The 20,581-nt window shown below is 41.7% G+C and overlaps 2 protein-coding genes across 2 annotated transcripts; both read right to left on the bottom strand.

The window, feature by feature from the left end:
• Nucleotides 1-8,950: 8,950 nt before the first annotated feature.
• LOC111338676 (uncharacterized) lies at nucleotides 8,951-9,886 on the bottom strand. Its single transcript, XM_088733423.1, has one exon. The coding sequence runs from the start codon at nucleotides 9,884-9,886 to the stop codon at nucleotides 8,951-8,953; it is 936 nt and encodes a 311-aa protein (XP_088589549.1).
• Nucleotides 9,887-10,211: 325 nt separating this feature from the next.
• LOC148722869 (uncharacterized) lies at nucleotides 10,212-12,862 on the bottom strand. Its single transcript, XM_088734049.1, has one exon. It carries the CDS (start codon nucleotides 12,730-12,732, stop codon nucleotides 10,219-10,221), a length of 2,514 nt encoding a protein of 837 aa, XP_088590175.1. The 5' UTR covers nucleotides 12,733-12,862; the 3' UTR covers nucleotides 10,212-10,218.
• Nucleotides 12,863-20,581: the final 7,719 nt, after the last annotated feature.

Below are 20,581 nucleotides of genomic sequence, written 5' to 3'. Positions count from 1 at the left end.
ATTGGTTATGCAATGTTATTAGGGTTCCACCCTAATCCCAATTGACCCCATTCACCCCACTTTAATCAAGGATCAGAGGAAGAGGCATGGTGGCTGAATAGTTAGTGCACTGGACTCGACATTAGTCCAGTTTTGGTGTCTAATGTTGGAGCATTGAATTATGTTCTTGGGCAAGATACTGTAAGCTCAAAGTGCCTCACCTTTTCCAGGTGTAAATATGGGTACTGGTTGGCAGGGGGGAGGTAACCCTGCCATGGACTATGAGTTTAATTATTGTTATTGTGAGGTGGGCAATGGCTTCCATATACATAGAAACTCCATGTGAAATTAGTCATGCACCTGTCTAGCCCCTATGCTGGCATGGGTAATTCCTACGCGTAGACAATAATGTAGGGAATATGACAATGTATAGTCTTCTATTTTCTTACCAAAACAGCTATCTGTTTCAACAAAATTTCTGTCTTGTATTTCATGATGAAAAAAGTTGATAAAAGGGTTGACACTGTATTATTATCAGGATATAATAAATATTGAATCACAAAACCTACAGTACCAGATCATCAAGATAAAATGATAGAAAGGTATTCTGGAGAAAGGCTCAATTCTTGCCACTCACTTATATTTTGAGCAGTATAAATAACATTATCAAAGGTCAACTAAACTTAAATGAAGCTAAATTTTATCCACTTAACTTACCCAGAGTAAAAGAATAACAAAAGTAGGCCATTTCTCCAGCATAAACCCATTAATCTGTACTAGCTACTTCCACCCTTGACCAACTGAAAACATTTGAACTTTGTAGCTCGATGAACCTACTAACGGCGTAAATATTTATCATTCTTGAGACTTTGATAGTCGTTTTGTACATTTCATCTTCGTCAGTTTGATGATCAACATACATGAACCACTTCTAAGCCAAGAAAAGCCTTTTACAGCAAACATGGCCGCCAGAACACGTGACTTAAGTTTTGTCCCGTGACCAAGGTGCACGTGAGAACAACACGCACGCGAGCCTGCTGAAAAGTGTACAGAGAAATAACTGATTTATCTGTGCAAAAAAGAAAAATCATCAAAAAGCTGTAAATATTCACTCTGAAAGTTTAACTGAGCGACCGCTTCAATGAAATGGGCGTACTTGGCGAGAGAAACCCTATAGTGTTGTCCCGCTCTTAACTTCGAAGCGTGGAAACTAGGTAGCAGCGCAGAGGTTGCTGGGAGAATTAAAATGGCGGATACTTTAGAGCCAGTTATCAGCTTGGAGAGGCTAAAAATAAAACTTGAACGCTTGGAAGGTCCTTCAGATCCGATCTACAGTGGAGAAAGATCTTAGCATATGGTTCTTAGCATGGTATTGGAGTGTTTTGTCTAAATGAGGCAGGAGAACGAACAAATTGGTTGGTTCCCTGAAAAGGACCGCGCAATTTTGGATGTTGTTGGAAAGGTATGCGACTTGCCAAACATTCAGATTACAAAATTGACAGTGCAAGTGGCAAAAATATGGGAGACAAGTTTACTAAGATAACAATTTTTACAATTTGTGAGGCTTTGTAAAATAATCAAGTTATTTTTAATTATGAGGAAAACTTATTGATAGTTTTATGTAAATCATGTCTCTTTTCTTAACTTAAAATTGTGGCTTCATGTGTATATTTTCTATAGGTTTGTTTGATGTTGGGCATATAACCCATGACGTTTTCTTGGCTCTTTATTCACTAGCTTTGACTGTATGATTTAACAATAACTGTTGTGGTAATTCTGTTTAAACATTTCAAGCTAATTTGATTTCCTGGCTATTTATTCACTACCTTTGACATTATAATTTAACAATGACTGTTGTGGTAATCCTGTCTAATTATTTTTCTTGCTAAATTGGTTTGAAATCTACATCTTAATCTACATTTATTAGATTCGGTAAAACCTGGAGGGGTATCATACCAACTATTTAAAAAAGAAAAATCTGGATATTTTAGACTATGGTGACTTATGAGGTTACAAAAGTAACCAAAATGACTAAGGTGTTTATTGCAGGGATTCTGTAAATAATTTTAAGGTTAATGTTTATGGAGAGACTTTTGCAAACTTTGATTTTATCACTTCAGTCAAATAAAATAATTTTAAGTCGCCTTAAAGTTGCCTTAAGTCGCCTTAAGTCGCTAAAGTCGCAATGTTTTTTCAGCCAATTTTACTTATTTTTTTAAGTCGCCTTGAATCGCCCAAAGTTACGGCGACTTAAGGCTCCAGAGTAGGCCTAACATTGGCTTCGTCAGTCAGCTTCTTCGATCCACTCGTTTGAGCTCTGGACTGACTACAGATTTTCTACTGTTCTTTGGCAAGCCGAAAGACCAGAAATTACCTGCTGCATCGTTTCTCGACTTTCTCGTGAGGACAATGGCGTGAAATCGGAGCTAGAACGATTGGCAGAACTTGACGAATAAAAGGGCCTCTTCTGAAAAGTGGTCAAGTTTTAAAACCGAATCTATCGTTCTCAGGATTAACCTTGGGAAAACTTGGATCACTGTTTGTGGAATTTACCGGCCTCCGTCAACTCCTAAATCACAATGGTGTCATGAGCTATCATTGCTATTCGAGGCAGCATCAACACTGTCGAGCACAATATTGTTTGCGGGAGATTTTAATGCTGACATTTCAGAACCGGACAAACCGCCAAAAAACGGTCGATCTCTTGTAGACCTGTTAGACATTTTTAACCTGCATTGCTTAATTACGTATGATGCACGATCCTCGCAGTAGACAGCGCTATTTAAGCAATAGCGAAAATCAGACCTGAAAAAAATCAGGCCTGTACGGGATTCGAACCACTGACCTCTGCGATACTAGTGCAGCGCTCTACCAATTGAGCTAACAAGCCAACTGGGAGCAGGCCGTTAAGTTGATTCGTAATAAACCCGTGAAAGTGATAAATCAGATACAATGAAATATATGAAGTTCATATATTTTGAACTGCGGTATTAGATACGTATGATGCACGATCCTCGCAGTAGACAGCGCTATTTAAGCAATAGCGAATCCCGTACAGGCCTGATTTTTTTCAGGTCTGATTTTCGCTATTGCTTAAATAGCGCTGTCTACTGCGAGGATCGTGCATCATACGTATCTAATACCGCAGTTCAAAATATGTGAACTTCATATATTTCATTGTATCTGATTGCTTAATTAATGAGCCAACTTGAAAGGCCAGGACATCTTAAACTACTCTCGATTTAATTCTCACTAACAACAAGAGAAATATAGTTGCATCTGGCGTAGTGGATATACACATCAGCGATCATTCGTTGGTTTACACTATCCTACGATCATTCGCACCAAGGGCTCGTTCACGCAAGATTTTGCTTGTGTTGTTTCGTTACTACAAGCTTTTAAGGTAGAAATATGTGAAATACATTGCTTGGGTATATCAAACATAAATCATTTGATTATTCAAGTGGAAATGAGGCTGTCACAACCATGGCGAGTAAAGAATACTTTAGAATTTAAAATTCCCGCGGAGAAAGTATGCATGAAATGTGTCAAGATCACATAAACCATTTGGAATAGCCGATGACTGTTTTCCTTTATGAATGAATGAATGTGAAGGTGTAGTCTGATCGTCCGGGTGAGTGTAGTCCTGAGAAGGACTGTTGTCGGTGGTAGTTACTGACGTTTCGACAACCTGTGCGGAAGTCATCATCAGAGTCAAGTGAATGATTGTTGTCAGTAGAATGTTCTCATTCCAGTTCGTGTGAAATGATCGGTTGGTTTTGCCGTGATGTTATTGGCTGTAAGACTTAAGTGACGTAAGTCGGTCGTGATTGGTCTTTTTCGATCTGTCGGTAAAGTTAGGTCGTTATTTTTCGGTCGTTTGTGATGTTTATGTCGTGAATGAGTCGTTTGTATGGAGCGGGTAGTTGTTGACATCTGTTTAGGGGAGTCTGTTCTAAGTTAGTAAACCAGCTTTCCAGAGTCAGTCGTTGAAAATAGTCAGTGCTGTAGGTTAGGCATTGCGCAGAGTCCCAGTCAATGTTGTGGTTGGTAAGTCGATGGTGTTCAGCAATGTGATTGCTGACATCACCTTTCCTCATCGCCCGTCTGTGTTCAGTCAGTCTTGTAGTGAGGTTTCTGCCAGTCTCACCGATGTAGGAGGCTTGGCAGTCGGAACAATTGATCTTATAAATCGTTCCCTGTCTGTTCCTCGGTTCGTCTTTAACGTTAGTTAGTAACTGAGGTAGTGTGGTGATGGGTTTGTGGGCGACGCGGATATTGAAGGTTAGTAAGATGCGCGAGATGTTTTCAGACATGCCTTTTATGTACGGTATGGTTGCTGTAGTCGTGGGAGTTGCGGTGTCGTTTGTTTCGGTAGTGGAAGTGGGTCGGTGAGTGTTTCGTCGGATGAAGTCGTTGTTATAGTTGTTCTTCGTAAAAACACGGTGAAGGTATTTTTTCTCGTCGGATAAGCTGTCTGTCGAGTCGCATACTAGTTGTGCGCGTCGTGTTAGAGTTCTGATAGTTGTGGCTTTGTGTGATGTAGGGTTGTAGGATGACTCGTCTAGTAATCTGTCGGTGTGTGTCGGTTTCCTGTAAACTGTCGTCCGTAATAAGTTGTCGTTGTGGCTTACCAGGCAGTCTAGAAAAGGAAGTTTGCCATTTTCTTCGACTTCTCTGGTAAACTGTATGTCAGTGTTTTGTTCGTTAAGGTGGTGGTGGAATGCGTCATTTTCGTCGTGTCGAACGGCGGTGAATGTGTCGTCAACGTAACGTAACCAAAGTGGTATCGTTTGTCGGCAAGTCGAAAGAACGCGTTCCTCGATGTTCTGCATCACAATTTCTGCTATAACAACAGAAACTGGAGACCCCATGGCAGTGCCGTGTAACTGTTTGTAGCATTTACCGTTGTACTGAAAGTAAGTAGACGTTAGGCAAATGTTTAGCAAGTCCATGATGTCGTCTGTCGGTAGCGGTAGTGAGTTGGTAGGTCGGATTGCAGTCTCAGTGCATTGTAATGCCAATTGAAGTGGAATACTTGTGAACAGTAATTTCACATCAAATGATTTCACATTGAATGAAAGAATGAACTTTAACAATTACTCCTGTACAGGCTCTTCAGCAACTATTTACAATGGTAGACAATTTACAATAAAAAATGAACTACTTAAAATAGGGTAATAAAAATAAAAAATATATATATATGTCCAGTGAGTATCATACAAAGACTATTAATGTGCCCCTCTTAGGGAGTCCTTCAAAGAATGTTTCAGTGATTTTACTGAAGGCAAGTTCACTAGGTCACTACTCAGGGAGTTTAATAGTGAAACTGCTCTATAGGCACAGGTTTGTTGACTGTTCGCGGACTTATAGAAAGGGGATCTGAAGTTTGTTGCTATGCCGCGTGGCTCGATCATGTATGGTGGTATGTTTTTGTAACTTGTTACATAAGTAGTCGGGTGCTAAATTATTGGCACACTTATAGGCCATAACTGTATCTCCAAGTTGTAGTGTCTGACTCACTGACAACCAGCTAAGTTGGTGCAATAGGGGAGTAACATGATCGTAGTTCCAGGAACCGGTGATGATCTTACAAGCAAAGTTTTGGATCAGTTGCAGTTTCTTTATGTTAGTGGAGGATGTATGTGACCACACTGTTGAGCAATAGAACATTTTACTGAATACCAGTGATGAATTAACAAGCATTAGTGTTTCCTTGTCGAAACTGTTTTTAACTCTGTTGGTCTGGACTAGTTTTGATAAACAAGAAGAGACTAAGTAAGAAATGTGACTATCATAGGTCAGTTGTGAGTCAATAATCACGCCCAAGTCTCTTGCTGAGTCAAAAGAGGTAAGGGACCTCCCCAGGAATGACACCGAGGAATCATTGGAATGTCTATTTATCAGCTGCCTTGTGCCAATCAGCATAAATTTCGTTTTTATCAGGGTTTATTAGCAACTGGTTTTCGCAACACCAAATAGCGACTTTTTGTAAGTCCTCCTCGAGCTTAATTCGTCTTGGCATTTTTAGAGTCAGTTGCATTGAAAGATAACAAGACCTTAGAATCATCGACATAAGACTCAAGATGGCAAAATTGAGGCGCGTTTGGTAGATCGTTCAAGTAAAAGTAGGAAAGGAGTGAAGAAAGTATCGCGCCCTGAGGAACTCCGTGTGTGATCAGTAGCGGATCCGACCGGATGGAGCCGATGCGCACGGATTGGGTACGGCCAGACAAATAGCTCTGGAACCACGTAATCGTAGTGGGTGACACTCCCATGGTAGAGAGTTTTTGGAGCAACCACTGGTGGCTTATGCTGTCAAAAGCCTTTGAGAGGTCAAGTAGTATTAGCGCACTAATTTTCTTCTTGTCCATGGCCTCAAGGAGGAGATCAGTGATGTAGATATTCAAAGTCTCAGTTGAGTGGAGTCACTTGTTACCGGATTGGTGGGAAGAGCCGCGGTTGTGAGAGATAAGATAAGTGCTAAATTGTTCCAGAGCAATTTTTTCACACACCTTTGAAGCAAAATTGAGTAATGATAGCGGTCGGTTGTTTGATGATTCTTCATGGTCCCCCTCTTTGAGGAGGGTTATGACTTCAGCTATCTTCCAGTCTGAGGGGAATGTGGACGTACGGAGAGAGCAGTTGATGATCTCTGTCAGGGAACCCAGTACTACTTGTAGGCAGTCTCTGACCACTTTAACCTTGACTTTGTCTGGTCCTGGGGCCTTATTTAATGGAAGTGATAAGATGACGCGTCTCACGTCCTCACAGCTCACGGGGCTGAAGTTGAAGTATTCATCAGTAGATAGTACAGGGGGTAGAAGAGAACTGTGAAATGTTCAGCAGGCAACCGTGGACGATACTCCTACTCTTGTACGTTGGATCAGCAATGATCTGATCGGCCCAAGATAACGAATATGAAATATGAATATAGAGGCAAGACCGATACAACGTAGATAAGTAAATTTTAAGACGGAGCACTATATTTCGGCTGGCCAAACCAGCCTTCTTCAGGTGCAGTGGGAATTAACAGAGAATTGGGGTGATGCTTCATAGATAGCTGTATGATGTAACAACGGAAATATGTAAAACTAATTTGATTGACAATGAGATAACAATAAAAATAGAAATAGTGAGCAAAAATAGAAATGAAGTAAGGTAAATTGGCAAAGGTGATATTATTGCAAAGGTGATATAATTGTCATTAGCTAGCTGAGCAGGGTGTTAGCAGCATGACTTCCGACTGATGATAAGTATAAGTTGAAATTATTTACAACTGACTTAAGGTCTTTCGAGTAGACATGTCTCTCTCGGTCTTTCGACGGAACGATGTTGTTAATTACTTTCCACAGTGAGCTTAGGTTACTCTTATTGATCTGAACCTCTTGATAAGTGTATGTCCTTTCCGCATCAATAAGGACTCGTTTGATGTTATTACGGGAGATCTTGTATCTTGCCCAGTCAGAAGCGTCGCGCGTCTGAGGAAATCGACGATCAAGGCTGTCTCTAGCCCTCATGAGTTCTTTAATATAATTAGTAACAAATGGGCAAGGGCGGTTACGGATCTTGATGGTATTCACTGGGGCGTGAACGTCAAGTACTTGACGGAAAACGTTGTTGAAAGTGTTATTCTTGATGTTTACATCAGAACCATCGAACACCGAGAGAAACGAGTCAGAGTATGAAGCCAAGTCAGCAGTAAATAGTTCCGGGTCATACTTCTTTTAACTGCGCACTGATATATATTGAGGGGAAGGCTTTGGAGATTTCACCTTGAGCTCAACGTAAATAGGCAGATGGTCACTGATAGGAACATTTATGACCCCGCTTCTGCGAACGGATGAGGCTGTAGAGACAAAGATGATATCAAGTAGTGACTCGGTAGTGGCGGTGATCCTGGTTGGTTGCTCGATAAGTTGTTTGAGATTCATTTCGCGCGAAAAACTATTCGGAGCTGCATATTCGCGACGAGTGCTCTCAAAATCGTCACAGTTCAGATCCCCAAGGATGACAATAGGTCTGTTCAGGGCAAGTCCTTGAATGTAGGCCGGTTTCAATGTGTCGTCTAAGAAACTAAGAGGACAATCATCAGGGCTGTATGCTACACAAACCAAAATCGATTTAGATTTTTTGACCTGAATACTCAACCAATGTTGATGAAAATTGCGATCGGAAATTTTGAATTCGCTGCGAATGTAAGAACAAACTTCACCTCCTCTTTTATGTAGGCGATCTAATCGAAAAAGCTTGTAGCCATCAAGTTTTATCTTGGCAGACGCGATGGTGGAGTTAAGCCACGTCTCAGAGATTGTTATGATGTCAAATTTCTCACGGTTGTTCAGTTCTCTTAGTTGAGTGAGGTGAGAGCTGTTACGCAGCGAACGAATATTCAAGTGCAGGATTTTTAGCCCGATGTGAGCCCCGTCGCCGTTGAAAGTATCAAGAAGTTAGATGTAAAATAAAACTAGACTTAAGTGGTGGGCCAAATTAATATTTGCACACGTGGTATTTTTAGAACATTAATCGTGAATCTTTGTTTGTGAGGATGGGGCCATGGGAAGTGGCCATGGTAATCCTTAATTCATTAACTTGAAATAGAGAATTAGCCAAAAATTAGAGAACTTTGAAGATGTAAATAAGATAAACTGTTTTTTTCTTATTTGATGATTGTTGAGAACGACTCAATAAATCCGCGGTTGAACTCAAAGTTTTACTTTATTCTGACTAAGGACAAAACCTCCTTAGCGAATACTCGCTCTTTTTAAGGCAAAACTCGAACGAAGTAAAAGTACTTGACATTTGATCCCTGTCACTCATTTTAAAAACACTATAAATGTAACGCAACGTCACGTTCTCCTGAACATTCCCCCTCCCCGCACTGAGGGGACCGCAGTGTGCAAAACACGATTAAACATAACAGTCTTTTTTCTTTTGTCCTTAACTGAAGTTCGCTTAAAAGTCTAGCAAGTCACAAGAGTGGTACCAATTTATGAATTGGTCGCACCACAGTCTTTTCTCCACACTGAACCTTCACGAGGCGGGAATGTCCATCTTTTCCCGGATATGTTTCCACAATACGGCCCAAAGGCCACTTCCCTCGTGGCAGATTTTGTTCCAGGACTAGCACAATGTCTCCTTTTTTGAGGTCATTGACGACTTCGGTCCACTTTGGACGAGTATTCAGCATAGGTAAGTACTCCCTCAACCACCTGGACCACACTCGAGAGATCAGTTCTTGGACCTTGCGCCACCTCTTCCGTGGGTTGAACCTCGTGGTGTCGACGCTCTCTGGTGCAAATTGCCCACCCATTTGCCCATGTAAAAAATGATTGGGTGTTAACGGCATATCATCCTTAATATTTGCTGACTGATAGGTGAGTGGTCTAGAGTTAAGCAAGCTCTCAGCACCTGTGACAACTGTGATCAATTCTTCGTTTGTGACATCACTACTAGCTAGCACCGCATATATTGCCTTCTTCGCTGCCTTTACCATCACCTCATGTACCCCCCCAAAATGAGGAGCTCCTGGGGGGTTAAAAGTCCACTTCACACCCTTCTGTGCGGTCCTTCCCTGAATCTTATCCTTCTCCAGTTGACCCACAAGTTCCTTGAGTTCATTAACTGCTCCCACAAAGTTGGTGCCGTTATCGCTAATCATTTCCTTAGGTACGCCTCGTCTGCTAGTAAATCTGGTGAATGCATTTAGGAAACTGGCTGTATCAAGCCCCCACGCCACTTCGAGATGAATAGCTCGAGTCGACAAGCATGTAAAAACACACAACCACCTCTTTCGCCGTTGACGCCCACGTCCTTGTATAGTGGTGAACGGACCTGCGTGGTCCACCGCAGTCTGGTCAAATGCACGAAATGTGAAGCGCAGCCTTACTTGTGGTAATTGCCCCATTATCTGTGTGGCCGGCTTGTTCCTTCTCCTCTTGCACTCACTGCATTCATTCTCCCATGCCCTTATCTCCTCACGCGCTGCAACAATCCAGAATCTTCCGCTAATCTGCGATAGCACAAAGTTCGTCCCAGCATTGTGGTTAGACAACTCATGGTAATGCTTTACTATCAGTCTCGTCACCCACTGACCTCTTGGCAGTATAATGGGAAACCTTACATTGTACGGAAGATATTCGGAAAATTGAAGTCGATCACCACATCGCAGAACACCTTGATCGTCCAGCCAGGGACATAGCTTACTCAGTGAACTCTTCTTTGGAATCTCCTTTCCTGTCAATAATGCGACATACTCTTCATGAATGCCTCCAGCTGTGCTCGACTAATAATTTCCTCCTCTGCATCTTCAATTTCTTCTGGCAACAGTTCTTGTCCTTTTATCCTTTCCCTTGGATTGCGCATATTGTAGATCGCTCGCCACACCCTAGCCTGTAGCCGCACTAAGCGTGTCCAACTTGAAAAACGTGTGCGTTCAAGCCTCCAGTTTGCACACTTTGATTTCGCCCCTCCATTTCCTTCTCGATTCACTGGGCTCTGCTTGCGACATGTTAGAACAGTTGTAACGCCTTCTTCCCCTTCCTTACGGTCTGGCGTCTTCAATTCCGGTAATGAAGCGCGGCGACTCCTTACATCTATCTTCGGCCAACCAGCCTTATCCTCTAACAGTAACCACTTTGGTCCATGCCACCAGAGTGAGTTTTCTAGCAGCTGGTCTGGTGTTGCTCCCCTTGAGCATAGATCAGCTGGATTTTCTCCTGTCGGCACATATTGCCACTGCGATGGCTCTGTCATCATTTGTATCTCTCCGATACGATTAGCCACAAAGGGACGAAAGCTCCGCCCATGTCCCCAAATCCACCACAATACATCCATGCTGTCGGAATAAAATGTCACGGATTGCATGGACAGCCCAAGTACCAACGTTAAATGCTGTGTCAATCGCAAACCCAATACAGCTCCTGCAAGTTCCAACCGAGGCACTGTCATAGGCTTTAACGGTGCTACCTTACCCTTTGAAGCGACTAATCGACTTGAAACGGTAGCATCATTGTATACGCACTGTAGATATACAACAGTTCCATAAGCTTGCAGTGAAGCATCCACAAACGTGATGACTCTCTTAGCGACTACCTCCTTTGCTTCACGCAAACATCTAGGCACCTGCACATCACCTAGCCTCCCAAGCTGACCATACCAACTTCCGATTCTACTTGCGATTTCATCATGAATGACATCATCCCAGTCATAACCCCTTGCCCATAATTCCTGAAGTATGATTTTGGCCTTGACGACGAAAGGGCCCACAAACCCGAGTGGGTCGAATACAGTCGCGACCTTCCTCAGTATATTTCGCTTTGTCACTAGAAGCTCTGTAGAAATGTTTGAAGTCGAAATAGTAAACGTATCTTCCGTACAATTCCAGGAAATACCAAGTGTCTTGACAACAGGTTCCTGCCCCGCAGTAATCGGCAATTCAGTAGCTCTGTCGGCTTCGGGCGTGGCTGCAACGACTTCCAGAGAATTCGATATCCATTTCCTTGCTTTCATGCCTGCAATCCCCCACAGACTGTCCATCTCTTTGTACAATTGAATGCCATCTTGCACCGTTTCCACACTATCAATCGAATCATCCATGTGAGTGGATTTGAGTACAGTTTCAGCTGCCAATGGATACTCATCCTGGTGCCTTCTGGCGTTCTCTTGAGCAACAAACTGAGCCTCCATTGCTGCAGAGTTTTTACCAAACACTACTCGACTGAACTCATAGACATCAGGTTCACGACTAGAATCAAGGTCCCTCCACAATAGTCGAAAGTAAGGACGATCTCTCTCTTCAATCTCCACCTGCAAATACATTTCCTTAATGTCACATGCCAAAGCTATGGGGTTCCTCCTGAACCGAATAAGCACATCAAACAAATCCTTCTGCAATTTAGGTCCAGCACAAATGGCATCATTCAATGACACACCGTCCGTTTTTGCAGAACAATCGAACACAATGCGTATTTTAGTTGTAGCTTTGTCCATACGGATGACTGGAAAGTGAGGCAAATACCAAACTTCCGGTGGCAACGGCTCATCTGGTTCGACCCTTCGCAAGTAACCTTTCTCGATATAAGCCTGGATGATTTGCGAGTACTCTGTTCCTAGGGCACAGTTCTTCTTCAATTTGTGTTCTGTGCTGCACAACCGGGATAATGCTGTGTGATGATTATCAAGTAACAGAGGCTTATCCTCTTTCCACGGTATTCCCACCTTGTACCCATTTCCAGTGTAACTAATTGATTCCTTCACTTTCTTCATGGCTGTGTTCTCCTCTTCGGTGAAAATCACAGTGTCAAGTCTCTCAATACCACAGTTTTCTATCTCCCAGAACTTCTTTAAAGCACGATCAACATCACAGCAAACGTCGCTGACGCTGATATTGAGGTCTTTGGTAAACAAAGTACGGCTAATGTGTGCCCTTGCTCCTGTCCACTGCTTCCCTTCTGGTGAGCCAATGCATGTCCACCCCAAAGGCCCCAGGCGAGCAACTGGATCCCCTTCCCCACCACGTACATCTGCTCTGGAATAATGCAACTCTGCATTGTCCACTCCTATCAACAAATCCACAAGGCCTTCTTGAGCCGGCTCAGCAAAGTCACATTCCCTAAGGTGTGGCCATCTGTCCTTACTTTGTTTCCAGTTCTCTACCTTGTAGTTTCCAGTTACCCTTTTAGGGCAAGTCTTTACTTTAATGTCTTTACTAAACTCCCCATCAAGGCTCTCAATCGTCACGTCCAATGGCATTGACTGGAGTGTTTCCACCTCATTGTTCAAAACATTAACTGTAACTGTGTGGTATCTTTCCTTGAGGCCAAGAACTCCTGCGACCTCTTCATTAATAAAGGTCTCGTTTGAACCATCATCCAGAAGCGTATTCACCTTCACCCTGCAATCATTTGCTTTTAACCACACTGGCACGGTACGAAGAGAAATTGTCTCTGTTGCTGTCTCCTGCCTGGAAGTCGATGTGTGTGTGTGTGAGCGGGTGCCCCCTCCCGTGGAGACACCACTCTCCCATCCTTTGGGTTACCCTGTACGAGGCCGTGCAATAAGTGATGATGATTTCTTTTACAACCATTAATGTTGCAAAGTCAAGCCTTAGTACAAGCTCTTCCTTCATGATCACTTGCCAGGCAACGAAAACAAAGTCGTTTATCCCTTGCGACATTCCAACTTTCGATCACTCCCATATTTTGAAAACGTCTACAGCTCCACACTCCATGGTTTCCTCCACAGTACACACATGGTGGTTTGCTTGTAGGCACTGCTGGTTCCTTACCGAAGCGATTACCTTCACTGAACAAATTCCTGATCCGACCACCTTTATCAGCCTGTTTGCCACTGTCCATAGCAGCCCCAACAATTTCAGCGTCGATTCCATGTGCCATCTCTACTGCCTCAACTCGGATCTTCACTTCCTCCTTCAACCAATCCCTCAAGCTTAACACAGACCTGTCTTTCTTGTGCTCCCTGAGCCAACGACTGTAGCTTACAACCTGACTGTCCGCAAATTTTCTCACCAACAAAGTATGTAGTGCACCATCCTCCAACTCTCCACCACGCCCTTCTGCTTGCAACTTCACAACAGCTATGCGAGCAAGGTCAGCAAATCGTTCGAATGACTGGACATCATTGCTCTTCAAAGGAGACATCTTTTCGATCTGGTCCATATATGCCTGTAACCTTCTTCGCTCACCACCAAATTTAGACTGAAGAATTTCCTTAGCTTCCTTGTACTCTGGTTCTGAAACTCCTAATGACCTCTGATGAAGAATGAAGACTGAAGAAGAATGAAGACTGAAGAATTTCCTTAGCTTTCTTGTACTCTGGTTCTGAAACTCCTAATGGCCCCTGATGACCTCGAGAGCAGTTCCTGTAAGGCTCTGTCTCAATCTAGCCATTTTAATATTTGTTGGCTCCACCCCTTGGTCGACAAGACTCAAAAACATCTCCCAGAAATCCTCGAATTTACTTTTCTCACCACTAAACACTGGTACTTTTAAAGGTTTAAGTCGCTGGTTACTGTTACCTGAGTTATCTAAACTTGACAACTGGCTGTGGGCGGGCGAATGCGTTGATTGAGCAGGTGACGTGGGCGAGGGCATTTGCAGCAATGTCTCTTTTGTTGCATTTGCATGTTTTTTCTCCAAGATGTTCTTAATTACCTGTTCCGCTTTTTCAATGACACTGTGTACTTCCTTTTCCAGATCCTCTGCCTCTTCAGCGACCGCCTTCTTGTTTTCATTGTCTCCTAAGCGTATATAAACTCCTTGCAGTTCCTCCATAACGGTGAGGCATGAATCCATTACCGCCCACAATGTCTCGATTCCATCTTCAATTGACCCGGAATCTTCGCCACTCGCGTTCAGTCTTTCTAAATTGTGGCGCGTTTTAGTAACTACAGTCTTCCTGCCTCTCTTCTCTCGTTTAAGTTCTAGAATTCTTTCCTCTTCGTTAGCTCCTTCAGACTCTCCTGTCGTCGGCATAATGGAACGATGTAAAGAAAAACCCTTGTCAAATGCTCTATAGTGTTCTAGACCTCGTTCATTCGATTGTTTATTCTCCGCGAGCAACTCCAATGAATGATAGTTCCACGCCGAAATAACGATGCACAACAACAAAAACTTTGAAGCGAAAACACATGAAACAAAACCTATCAGGGTTTTAGGCGGTGTCTGAAAGCTTCTCGTTAAGACGTAACTCCACCATAATTCCTTTGTAAATTCCCAAAAGACGAAATTCAAGATGGCTAAGTGACTGAATAATCCAACACAGAATCTAATACAATTACCATGCGAAGCGATGACAGCGAATAACAAAATCCAAATACGGTGCGAACCACAAACCTTGAGCACGAAGTTATCCGCTTAAATCCAGATAAATCCTTCGGTCAATTCCAACGGCGCATCCAAGATTGCAAAATCCCCTGCACACACGAGGCGAAAGGATGCGAAAAGCCCGGGTAAATCCAAACACGACGCGAAGCGATGCGAATAACAAACCTTGACCTCGATACATTCCACTAGCTCATGCTGTCCTGGCAGGGTCGCCAAAAAATGTTGAGAACGACTCAATAAATCCGCGGTTGAACTCAAAGTTTTACTTTATTCTGACTAAGGACAAAACATCCTTGGCGAATACTCGATCTTTTTAAGGCAAAACTCGAACGAAGTAAAAGTACTTGACATTTGATCCCTGTCACTCATTTTAAAAACACTATAAATGTAACGCAACGTCACGTTCTCATGAACAATGATCATAACCCGTAATCATAACCCAGCGTTGGTAATTTGACGGCCCATTTACCTTGTAAATTGTAGTGTCTCATCCAAGCAGCACGGATCATTTATGTCTGATAAGTTTTCTTAAAAAGGACTCAATGGCATTTTAATCGCTTGATCATTAGTATTGCTCGATATTTAATTACATCTGTTTCCCGTCACATTTCTTACAATATTTGCGATCAATAGTGCGCGTCTTAAGGGAACTACTGCAGTTATTAAAGCAGAAAAACTATTTGAACTATTTGAGAATAAAATGTGCTGATACATCTGTAGGCCGCTTTGATAGCAAAGATTACACGCAACTGTTGTTGTCACGACATGTTTCCAAACTGAAATATCTAAAAGAGACTTAGTTATGTATATGAAACATTGATACCAATATTTCTGGCTTCGATTTTATCAAATGGAAACAAAGTGAAAATCACAACCGTGACAAGTAAAGAATACTCTGATCTCGCCTCTATTGTTCATACAAGGCATCATTCAGATTTATTCGGGTAACTGAAGTGGAATTACTGGGAATAACCCTTTTTTGATGTGATTTTATATTCTCAAGTAAGAGCAGAAACAACACGTTTTGTCGATTGGATGATAAACTTCACTCAAATTTACATGCATAATAAGTCAGTGACAAGTGTTTTGGATAAACAACTATATGTTATGTAAATTATGGATGCTACTGGTAAAAGACCTGACTGTACCCAGTTTGTCTGGTTTTCTCTTCGTGAGAGGTCTTTAAATGACGACTTCCAACTTTCAACTTGTGTTAGCATAAACTTAATCCATCACTGAGATAGAAAATCAGTGAGTCATCTGGAGGGAAGCGAAACTGGCGAGGCGAACAAATCAAGCTTACGAGAACGCGGTTCCAAGATTGCAAATTTGAAATGTCGAATAGGGAACTGGAAACACAACATCAAGTGCAGCTGAATTTAACTTTTAAAACACGACTCTGTCTATACACTTTCGAGAACGCTTAGGAGTGACGATTGACGTTGTGTTATCTAGAAGAGCCATGATTACGAACGTTTGCGTTGCGTGATCACAAATAGTGATCATGATAAATTCATCAACCCGACATGCTCAAAGATTAAACCATGCTTGAAATCAACGGGATCTATTCTTTTGTTTTTTTGTTTTGTTTTGTTTTTTCCTTTTTATGAATTTTTTGCTTCGTTATATTTGTAAGTGTTTATCTCAAATCTGTTGGGTGATACCAAAATCGTGGACATGGAACATGGAACAAAAAATAGATAGTGATATTCCGCAAAGCACTGCAATTACGAATCATGATTTTTTGCTGTGAGTGAGATAGTATCAAGTTGAACTCAGGTATTAAAGCTCTGGGAACCCAATTTTCTCATCTCATTTTCTTCTCTTCTATTCCTTGTTTTGTTTTTTATTTCAGCCCACGGTTTCTCGCTCCCCGTTATAATTTTCCTATTATTTATTCCACTTTGCCCCGAGCTTTTTGTATTCTCTGTATATTTTGATTTAAAATAAAAAGAAAAAATTTTTGTTTCTTTCCCAACGATCATTTCTACCAAGTATACATGGGATCACTGCGGTGATGACTGCGTTTATTAATTGAGTGAGCTCCTCTCTGGCAGAGGAGGTAGCGCCGATACAGTCGTCGATGTAGCGACCGTAGTTCAGGTTTGGAGCCGTTGTATTGGCTGAAAAATTGGTGTTCGACAAAACCTACAAAAAGATTGGCATAGCTAGGTCCCATTTTGGTACCCATGGCTACACCATTGGTTTGTTTGAAAAAGTTGTCCCCGAATGAAAAACAATTGAGTGAGAGCACTAGTTCGGCTAAGCGTAGTAGTGTTTCAGATTTAGGTTCCTTAACAGTACGTTCATCAAAAAAGTGTTTAAGGGCCAGAAGACCTTCGCCATTAGGAATGACAGTGTAAAGAGACGTAATATCCATGGTGAAAAGAAATTTGTTTTGGCCAAGGAAATTAAAGTCGCGAAAAATTTGAAGAGCGTATTGGCTGTCTTTAATATACGATGGTAAAGTTTTGACGATGCGAGCCATAATTTTGTCTAGATAGCTGGAGATAAGTTCAGTAGGGCAACTGCAAGCCGAGACAATGGGCCGACCCGGGTTGTTAGGTTTGTGAATTTTAGGTAAAAGGTAAATACAAGAAGTTCTAGGAGTGGTTATGATGAGATTTTTTGTTGTGGCCGGCAATTCTTGTTTAGTTATGAGTTGGTTGATCGTATTCTTGACAGTATTTTGATTGCTGGCAGTGAGGTCTTTGTCGACTTTTTGATAAATAGAGGTGTCAGAAAGTTGCCGCAAAGCTTCTCTTTGGTAGAGGTCGGTGCGCCAAACAACGACTGAGCCGCCCTTATCGGCCCTTAAACACTTTTTTGATCAACGTACTGTTAAGGAACCTAAACCTGAAATTTCTCTGGGGGAGCATGCCCCTAGACCCCCCTAGTTCCGCGCTGTGCATACACTTTCGAAATCTCACGTTATATATATATTTATTAAAAACTAGATCATTGGATAATGCAATTCAAGACTTTTTATTGGCTTAGCCATTATGGTATATTAGCCAATATACCATAATCTACAAATATGGTAAGTGTACGTGTCAGCTTAAAATTAAAAGAGAGCTAAAAATTTAATAAAATTTATTAATTTAATTTAACGTTTTTAATAAAACAATTATTCCACTCGCACTTGTTGGATATGAGATGATTATAGCCAACTCGGCGCTACGCGCCTCGTTGGCTATCTATCATCTCATATCCAACGCGCGCTCGTGGAATAATTGTTAAATATATATAACCAAAATAGGGGAATGAGATCATCATCTACTAAAAAGTGCTCAATAGCAGGGCTAGAGCTATGGATAATTATACCTCAAGATTTAGGTTACTTGAACTTTTACTGCAACTCTGAGTTTCATGCCTCTTGCGAAGCAATCGTCTGGCAACTGCCAGAAATAACGGTTACGATCCACCGAAATTTAAAAGACAGAACAATGTGTACATGCGCGCGCAACATACTGCACGCGCTATCGCAACGTTACGTTCTTTAACAGGAATTTCCTGACATGTCTGCAACCTGATGTCAGCTCATTTCTTTTGTTTAAACTTGCCATCTGCGGTTTACAAATGATGAAATATTTTTCCCACAAACACAAATTGCATCTTTTAGCTACATTGGAATACGAACTAGCTTGTTTCACCTTGCGCCACTTAATATTAAACTTAGTGTCCTTATCTTTAAGACTCCATATATATTTGCTAAGTTCAGTAGCATGCCTGTAACGTTCGTTTCGGAATGAACACAAGTGGTTCCTGAGACGCAATGAATATATGAAATTCATGTATTTTGAACTGCGGTATTAGATACGTATGATGTGCGATCCTCGCAGTAGACAGCGCTATTTATGTAATAGCGAAAATCAGACCTGAAAAAAAAAAATCAGGCCTGTACGGAACTCGAACCACTGACCTCTGCGATACTAGTGCAGCGCTCTACCATTTGAGCTAAGAAGCCAACTGGGAGCAGCCGTTTAGTTGATTCGTAATAAACCCGTGAAAGTGATAAATGAGATACAATGAATATATGAAATTCATATATTTTGAACTGCGGTATTAGATACGTATGATGTGCGATCCTCGCAGTAGATAGCGCTATTTATGTAATAGCGAAAATCAGACCTGAAAAAAATCAGGCCTGTACGGAACTCGAACCACTGACCTCTGCGATACTAGTGCAGCGCTCTACCAATTGAGCTAACAAGCCAACTGGGAGCAGGCCGTTTAGTTGATTCGTAAAAATATTTCAAAGTTTGAAAAATAAAATGTGTCCGAGGAAATGGAGAAAAACGAAAATTCGGGTTTTTACCTAATTAATTATGCAAAAAATACAGTAAAATTGAGCAACTCTAGCGTGCTAGTACTAAAGGAGGATGTTCCGTAAGAAATCGGGGGTGATTTTACTTCAAAGTATATTTAATGTGACTTTTATATGTGGCATTTTAAGGAGCTTTGGTTTACTTTTAAAATTCACATGATTTTTTAACTAAGTGCTGTCATATGCTTGTTGCAAAAGCGAAAAATCGACCAGCTTCAAACCTTCAAAACGTGTCTTGGTATGTGTGGCATCATTTCAAACTACATGCTGGCACAACGTTTGGTCCTTATGCTAAAATAATATGTAATAAAAAATTTGGGTAATTCAGAAACGTGCCGGCAAAACATAAAGCTTTGCGACACACTGTGGCCAGAGGTCACGAATTTGCATGATGCATATCAGTTGTAGAAATCGTACCGCCTGACGGTTCTGGTGTAGGAAGGGCTCTTTTGACGGCTTTAACATAAAATGTACAAGAATAATGACCATTATTTAATAGCATTTAATTCTTTTTCAAGCCAATGAGGTTTTTGTTTTTTATCTCGATACTGTCTTGAGGAAAAGCAAAATGTCTCAATTGCGTGGCAATTGTCACGTTGGATCAAAGGTGAAGTTGCCGAGTAAAGCGGACACGATCCTTTATTTCGTCAAAACTCAATTCTAAAGCATCCAGTCCTATATATCTCGTTTTAAATTATTTGTATAAACTCTTTAATGAGTCTTTATTGAACAACATCTCGCCGGTCTGATCCTGTTTGACTTCAGGCTGACTGCCAAGTGCGGTTCGAAGGGGACTTCTTCATTTCCGGTTTGCGCCTTTAATACGGGGACCGCGGAGCTATGGGGTTGAGTGGGCTGTAGCCCCACCAAGAACAATTATTATTATCATTATTATTTATTTTAATCTTTGTAATTAAAAAAAAGTTGACAAATTTTTCCTAGGACTGAAGCGCGTTTCCGGTGATTTCAGAAGCTCTAGATTTCAAAAATTGGGGGGGGGAGCATATCCCAGGACACCCTATCTAGCAGTCTTTCTGAACCAAGAAAGGTGTACTAAGAAACAGACAAATGGAGGCTCTCCTCGGAGGGGAGGCCCCAGGACCCTCATTGATAAGTTGGTGTCAATGAGCTCACACTACGCGGGAACTAAAATAGCTCCTTCGATCTAAAATATGCTCCGTGGCCCCCATTTTATATCAACGTTCATATAAAACTCAATTTTTTTGATGCAGCCTTTTGCCATTTGCCTTTTGAACTGCACTGCATGAGCAGCATCTAATAAGGTCTTAGAGCAGAGCGATGTAAGATGTCTTTTTTCTCTGATCAACCCCAGGTTACATTTTAATTTAACTGCTCAAAAAATAGACTCCTTAGCATTTGACAAATTAAACTCTTCTTCCATAGCAACCAGATCTTCCTCAGTTACAGC

Source organism: Stylophora pistillata, chromosome 9, assembly GCF_964205215.1.
Source record: "Stylophora pistillata chromosome 9, jaStyPist1.2, whole genome shotgun sequence".
In the NCBI taxonomy this organism is placed as follows: domain Eukaryota; kingdom Metazoa; phylum Cnidaria; class Anthozoa; order Scleractinia; family Pocilloporidae; genus Stylophora; species Stylophora pistillata.
This window is presented reverse-complemented; position numbering and strand designations above follow the sequence as displayed.